Source organism: Syzygium oleosum, unplaced genomic scaffold, assembly GCF_021117445.2.
Source record: "Syzygium oleosum isolate NSW1041296 unplaced genomic scaffold, Sole_v2.1 Sole_v2.09, whole genome shotgun sequence".
Lineage (NCBI taxonomy): Eukaryota > Viridiplantae > Streptophyta > Magnoliopsida > Myrtales > Myrtaceae > Syzygium > Syzygium oleosum.
In genome coordinates this window covers 12,095,462-12,103,340 of record NW_026607493.1, presented here as the reverse complement: position 1 = coordinate 12,103,340, position 7,879 = coordinate 12,095,462, and the positions used below count along the sequence as shown (strand labels likewise).

The window sequence follows — 7,879 nt, the reverse complement described above, 5'->3', positions numbered from 1 at the left end:
ATGATATTTTCTTCATTAAAAATCCGATTGCCATGAATGAACCTAAAAAATTTAGATGATTAGAAAGCTCTAAATTCGACAAGGTCAATCATTTCAAATCATCTAATTAGGAAAAATTTTAAAAAGTGGTATTTTACATATTTTTTTACCTAATTCGACCAAACTTTGATGGGCTATTCCATCGACTCCATTTTTGCACCTATGAAAAATCCATCACCATAATATTTTGAAAAGGTGATTCCCATAAGAACAGAACAATACTTAAACTATGAAGTGACAGACAAAACAACAAACATGCCTATTTGAGTTACCACGGATACATAAGCCAAATCAAACAGAAAGCAAGGAGTCCTGAGACGTCTGAGACAGATGATTTGACTTTTCGTAGGGCCATCGGAGATATGCCAAAGCCGGAGGTAGGCAGTGGCCACGACCTCTGGAGCACCTTTTGACCACAAATCCAACGGTGATGAGTGAACAAATAAAGCAAAGAAATGGATGACCATGAGGTGAAAGAGGAAGTGGTAGAGAGATAAAAAGGTGAATTAGATCTAGAAGCAACAACATTTGAGTTACTCATCGCAGGTGCTCGAAGCTTGCGCCACCAGATACTTATGAGTTTGGCTCTTCGGAGGGCCGACTGAGATGAGTGATAACGCTAAGAGGAATCTGTTTTGGCTTAACAAACTGCGCATAATTTTTCCACCCGACATCCCATTTACTCGATTTTTACACCAACGGAAAATCCATGACTCGATTGTTCCAAAAATGCGTCAAATGAACCTAAGTTTAGGGTTTAATGTTTCATTATTATGTAGGTCTAACATTGACTATGATGTTAATTCCGAAAGCAGTCAAATGACGTAATATATAGAACTATTTACTGTTAGCGCAAATGGTGACCACTGTCCTCTTGCATGTTTCCACAAGAATGGTTCTACGATAATATCTTTGTTGACTAAGCAAGTAAGATATGTTGTATTGTTAAGTTATTTGTATCAAACTTAATAGCTTGCTTAAATTTAAAGTTGTTTTTCATTCATATTGTAGTTTGATTTGTATTGAGAAGAATATTGATTTGTAATTCTAGCCTTCTTAAATTGCTCTTTTGGAGAATTGATTAGGCTGAAAATGTTTTGACCAGAATTTCTAGCAAATTGCTATCATGGTCCGAAGATATATAAATGTTGTAAATGCAATCTTTTTTTAATTTTGGACTCGAAATTTTGGCGATGTAGACATTTCACTTTCTTCTCTGTGTTTGTGGGACTCTTGAATTTTCCTTGCTTCCATTTGTTTTTTGTTATTCCGTCTTGGTGACTGCCCTTCAACCTCGTGGATAGCACTCTTTAAATTTTATTTTCGTTTTTCTACTATTTTTTAATATTTTTTTTCGGTAAGGGCTATTTTTTAATATTTCAGTTGCATTCAAATTAACAAAGAGAAAAACCTCATGACCACCTGCAAATACTTCACACAATATTTTTCGAAAAGAAAGCTAAGGTTACCTTTCAATTTAATTGTATTGGCTATATTTCTTTGTGCCGCTTTTTTTTAGGTTATGTAGTTTGAAATAGAGGCTCAAATGGGATAAGCCTATGTTATGGATTGAAATGAGTGAATTCAAGAACTTGGATGGTGAGCCCGATGTCACGGATTTGGGCTTTGAGGTTATTGGACCGAAGTGAAGGGCCGGATAGGTGATTCTGTTGGAGCTGACTTGATTTTTTTTTAATCTGATTTTTTTATGATTATTTCGATTTTTTATTTTTCTTCACACAAAACGTGCATGCTTTTTTTTTATCAATTAAAATTCTCGTGTGTTACGTATAAACGAAGTCTTAAAGATGGAATTATCGGGGTCGCAGCCTAACACAATAATAAAAATTGAAAGAAAAAAAAAAGGGCAAAGGAAAAGTGAAAGCAGTCAACTCTTATGAACTGCCCCCCACCTTCTTTCCTTTGACATCTAATAAATGAGAGATTTCATAAACTTTCACTAACCGGAAAATAAAACTCATCAAAAGAGAGAGCAGCTTCCCCCCTAATCAAGCAAACACGCACTCGAAAACACTCTTTAGCTTTCGCTTTGTTTTTCCCACCAATTATCACCTTAAACCCCCACAAAAATTACAAAGTTAGGTCCCAAACACCCTTTCCACATCCAATGCTTTTCAAACCCTTCGGCCTTTCTCTCCCCATTTTCAAATAAATAAAACGCCAACCTACAACCGTGTTCATCCAGTTCTCTTCGTTCTCCGAGCTTCACTCTCTTCTAGCTGGAACAGCAGAAGGAGTGGGCAACATAGGAAAGAAAGAAAGATGAAGCGAATGGATACAAATCTCGTCCTCCTCTCTCTCTTGTGTGTCTCCTTCAGCTTCTTCCTCCCCACCGCCTTCTCTCGGACGACCTTGCCTTCTCACGCTGCGACCCTCGACGTCTCCGGCTCGCTCCAGAACACCCAGAGAGTTCTCTCCTTCGATCCTCGGTCCCAGACACCCTTCTCCTCCGAGCAAGAGCAAGAACAGCGCCAGAAACAGACGACGCCGAGCTCATTCTCCGTCCGACTCCACCCCAGAGAGTCCCTCCTGAGAACCCCATACGGGGACTACAAGGCCCTCGTCCAGGCCCGGTTCGCCCGCGACTCGGCCCGCGTCGACGCGCTCGCCGCCAAGCTCACCCTCGCCCTCAACAACGTCACCCTTACCGACCTGATCCCTCTCCGGACGGAGCTCCAGCCGGAGGATCTGTCGACCCCGGTGGTCTCCGGCACGAGTCAGGGCAGCGGCGAGTACTTCTCGCGCATCGGCGTCGGCACTCCGGCGAAGCAGTTCTACATGGTGCTCGACACCGGGAGCGACGTCAACTGGGTCCAGTGCGAGCCGTGCACCGACTGCTACCAGCAGGCCGACCCGGTGTTCAACCCTTCGTCGTCGTCCTCGTACATGGCTCTCACCTGCGAGTCGCCGCAATGCGGGTCGCTAGAAGTCTCCGCTTGCCGCACTGGCAAGTGCCTCTATCAGGTGAGCAAAGTACTTTTTTTTTGGTCAGAAGAGCAAAGTACTTTATGCATTGATTGAATTGCTGCTTTTGTGCGAATCTCAATGAATTTCGAGTCCCAATTTTGAAAAAAAAAACTCATTTTAAAAATCGGTTCCGTACAGGTTTCGTACGGCGACGGGTCGTTCACCGTCGGCGATTTCGTGACGGAGACGGTGTCGTTCGGCGGCTCCGGGGCTGTGAACAACGTCGCTCTGGGATGCGGGCACGACAACGAGGGGCTCTTCGTGGGGGCGGCGGGCCTGCTCGGGCTGGGCGGCGGCCCCCTGTCCCTGACGAACCAGATAAAGGCGAGCTCCTTCTCGTACTGCCTGGTGGACCGCGACTCGTCCGAATCGTCGACCCTGGAGTTCAACTCGGCCCCGCCCGGCGCCGAGTCGGTGTCCGCCCCGCTGGTGAAGAACGGCAAGGTGGACACGTTCTACTACGTGGGGCTGACGGGGATGAGCGTGGGAGGGGAGACGCTGTCGATCCCGCCGTCGCTGTTCCAGATGGACGAGTCCGGCAACGGCGGGATCATCGTCGACTCGGGGACGGCCATAACTCGGTTGCAGACCCAGGCGTACAACTCGCTCCGCGACGCCTTCGTCAGGCTCACCCCGCACTTGAAGTCCGCCGGCGGAGTGGCCCTCTTCGACACGTGCTACGACTTCAGCTCCCTCTCCAGCGTGCGGGTCCCGACGGTGTCGTTCCAATTCAGCGGCGGCCGGTCGTGGTCCCTGCCGGCGAAGAACTACCTGATACCGGTGGACTCCGCGGGCACCTTCTGCTTCGCCTTCGCCCCGACGACGTCCTCGCTGTCCATCATCGGGAACGTGCAGCAGCAGGGGACGCGCGTCACCTTCGACCTGGCCAACTCGCGCGTGGGTTTCGCTCCCAGCAAGTGTTAGGGAACCCACTAGATTTTGGGTGAACCATAGGCCAGCGAATTTACCGCTTTTACCCCTCTTAGATCTCTCAGAGAGAGAGAGAGGGGGGGTGGGGAGCGTTTTTTCTTTTTTTTTTTCTTAAGCTTTAAGTTTGACGCTATAGGGGTATTATTAATGTTGTTAGGGGATAAGATAGTAAATGCGACTTTGCCTGGTTGGTGGGCGGATGAAAGATATGGGCCCCCACCAAAATAAGTGCAAAAGAGGTTTTGTAATTTGTAATTTGTATTTTGGTGGGAGTGCGAGTCTCTGATAATTTAATGTGGCATTACTAGAGCGCAGGGTTAGTAGGTGAGGGCCGTGTTGGCAATATATTTGGATGATTGTGCAGGGTAATTATGGTATTCAGCGACGATATGAGGGGGGAGAGGGCGTACGTTATCCAAAGCCGTGCATGCACGACACGTGGCAGCGCCACGGCGGTAGATTTCGATTTTTTTTTTTTTTTGTGTGGGGGAGGAGAGGAAGGCAGGAAGGAGGGAGGGAGGAAGAATCCATACCGCTGCAAATCTCGCCTTCTTTTAATCGTGGCCGTGGGGTTGAGTTTGTGTCCGTTGTTTTTGTTTTTTTCTTCCGTTTTTTCGCCCTTTTTCGGAGGGCAAAGATGAGTTTTATATATTCGCGAGTTAAATCTTCTTTTTTTTCGGACAACGTTTTTATTTTTCTGGGAGAGTCTCGTTGGTGTGGGTGCACACTTTATAGAGAACTGCGTAGTGGGAAACAGATCACATGAGAGCGTGGGGGGGCCCCCCCCCCCCCTGCTTTGACAGTGAAGTGCGTCACTTAAAGGAAGGACAAGCGTCGATCTTGAGTTTTTGTTCATAGTGGGAGACGATCTTTTCTTTTCCTTTTGTTGTTTTTTTTTTTCTTTTGTTTTGGGTTTTGGTCGGGTCCCGCGATGTGGGCGAAAGGTCAGGAGGACCCGGTCCGTGATTGTCGGCAGCTTCTCTGGTCTCTCTCTCTCTCTCTCTCTCTCTCATCAATGATTCGTTTTTAGGGAGGGTGGTTTCATCGTTTGATTGGCGGTGGTCTGACCCAATCAATGGCATTGCATGCGCGTTCTGGATCCGGAAGACGACGAATGATTGTTCCGTGATTGATTATCTATATCTCTAATCCTTGGTTAACGGGTGTGGTTAGATCGCGCTTTGGTTAAGGAACTAATATGCAGATAAAGAACGTAATTTCCCGTGGACTCTCCTCATGTAGACACGTGCCTAGTGGGTTAATCAGCTCCCCACGCCCTAATTAACAAGACCAGTTTATGCCGTCACGTGAATAGATCGACTGTTGAATGGAAAACCAAGAATTTTCGTTTTAAAGTCCTCGAAACGCTTGTAAAGTAACGGAGTATTTGTTTCGCGAAAAATGAATTTTTTTGAAAATACTTTATTCAGAAATGATTGATCACATCGCTTACAAAAATGAATGAACGAAAATTGTTTTCATTATTTATTTCGATAGTAAAAATATTTTTCGTTGACTAATTATGTCAAGCGATATAAACGATTATTTTTCGCGAAATGAATAGAGCGTAATTGAATAAATGGATGTTGAATAACGGTAGATATTGTTCATTGGCACTTTTGATGGTTCTACATGAAAGCAGATCGTTTGTCTTTAGAAAAATTTCGTTTTTCCAGATTCTCAACTTGATGACAAATAAATTAAAAAAAAAAAACAGAAAAAAGGAGGTTGACATGCATGGTTGATTAGTGGGTCGTCGTCCAAAATGTGAACGCAGCTGCTCATCGTCAAATCAAATGACTGCAGGTAAAAAGGGGCGGTCATGATGTTGGAATGTTGGAAGTTTGTGTGTGGGACGAGCGTCTGGTTTGGTTTCTAAACAGCAAAGCGTCTCTTTTAAGTTGTCGTTAATCACTTCAGTCATATCATACACAAGGCACCCTCTCTATTGGGTAACTCCAAAAGCTGTGGCCCTTCTTCTTCAGACCTTTCTACGTTCTCGTGATAGGAGGTTTCGAATTTGTCTAGGAAATTGTTTCGTCCATAGTGTACCGCTACAGAAAGATGTCTTCTATTATATTTTTCGCAGATGAGGATTTGCGCGGAAGATCAGTCTCGTAGCTAGAAAGACGACATCGAAACAAGAAAGAACAGAACGGAGTGGATCCGGCATCCTATTTCGTCTTTACGAGTGTGCTTGGAGCCTAGGGGTGCGCATGGAATGCATTCCGGAATAAAAATTCTTCCGGAATGCATTCAAGCAAATGCGTTTGTTAAAAAATTTCGAATCTTACGGAGCGATTTTGCGTTCCGGAATAAAAATGCGTTTGTTAAAAATAGTTGATTCCGAATGCATTCTTGATTCCGAATGCATTTTTGATTCCGAATGCATTTTGCAAGAAAAAGAGAAGCTACTTTTGTAGCTTCTTGATTCCGAATGCATTCTCTCTATTTTCTCATAATTTTTTTTAAAATGCATAAAAATTGAAAAATTCTAGAAAAATCATAAAAATTTCCAGAAAATAAAAAAAAGTCAGATTTCGGGAAAATATGAAATTTGGTGAATTTTTTTAAAAAAAAAAAAAATCAAAAATTTCAAAACTTCATGGAATAGCTTAAAACACATGTGGCCACCCACTTTGAGTGAAATTTAATTTTTTTGAGGTGCCCAAAAAAAATCAAAAATTTCAAAACTTCACAGAATGACTTAAAATACATGTGGTCATCTACTTTGAGTGAAATTTAAATTTTTGAGGTGCCAAAAAAATAAAAATAAAAATAAAATAAAAATTTTCAAAACTTCACAAAATAACTTAAAATACCTTGCCACCCACTTTGAGTGAAATTTAAATTTTTGAGGTGCCCAAAAAAATTAAAAAAAAATTAAAAAAAATTAAAAATTTCAAAACTTTACAAAATGGCTTAGAATACTGTGAACCACCCACTTCGAGTAAAATTTTAATTTTTTGAGGTGCCTAAAAAAAAAAATAAAAAAAAATTCAAAACTTCACAAAATGGCTTAGAATACCGTGCCACCACTTTAAGTGAAATTTAAATTTTTTAGGTGTCCAAAAAATTAAAAAATTCAAAAAATTCAAAAATTTACTGAATGACTTATAATACCTTGGCCACCCACTTTGAGTAAAATTTAAATTTTTTAGGTGAAAAAAAATCAACAAATCAAAAAGATTTACTTCGAAATCAATTTACTGAGCAATTAGTCATGTTTTACCAAACAGATTTCTTCTCCGTAAATCAATTTCAGCAAGAATTTCGAAATCAATTTACGGCAAGAATTTGATTTGGAAGTGAAATAGTTACCATTCGCACCCTAGTTGACCCGACAATAGGGACAATAGTTTTAAGGAAATGTCCTGAGAGGAAACACCGATTAATTTAATTGGTTCAATAGACGAGATTCTCGCACCCAATTATGGTTTATAGAAAGGGGACAAATATATTGAGTTCAGACTGTGCAACTATAGTTTAAAGAGCTTTACGCGTAAAAACATTGATGTGTTGTACCTCTTACATCAAATCAAAAAGCCCAAGGTGCTGATAATTTATTATTAAGACGAATATCTTGAAGCAAATCTGGCATTATTTAATCACATATTACTGCTAATGGTGGGTCGTTGGGTCCATAATCCATGTGATTGTTTCTTTCTCTTGCTTTTTTATTATCCCTATAATTTTTTACATATATTTTTTAATCCAAAGCTTCCATGTAGCATATATAGCCTTGGCGGCACAATGAACATCAAGTGCGTGGAAGAATTAATCCTTCTTTAAATGGTCAGATAATATGCTAGTTAGATAACGGGGAATTGAACCAATCACACTTATTATCGAACAAATAATCTATGATCATTATTAACAAATTGATCGAAAATCTGTTGCTGTCAATCAATCTCCAGTAGGA

At 41.9% G+C, this 7,879-nt stretch overlaps 1 protein-coding gene across 1 annotated transcript; it reads left to right on the top strand.

The window, feature by feature from the left end:
• Window positions 1-2,139: 2,139 nt before the first annotated feature.
• On the top strand, window positions 2,140-4,258 carry LOC115661551 (protein ASPARTIC PROTEASE IN GUARD CELL 1-like). Its single transcript, XM_030583803.2, has 2 exons — window positions 2,140-3,024; window positions 3,166-4,258. Exons 1-2 carry the CDS (start codon window positions 2,323-2,325, stop codon window positions 3,949-3,951), a joined length of 1,488 nt encoding a protein of 495 aa, XP_030439663.2. The 5' UTR covers window positions 2,140-2,322; the 3' UTR covers window positions 3,952-4,258.
• Window positions 4,259-7,879: the final 3,621 nt, after the last annotated feature.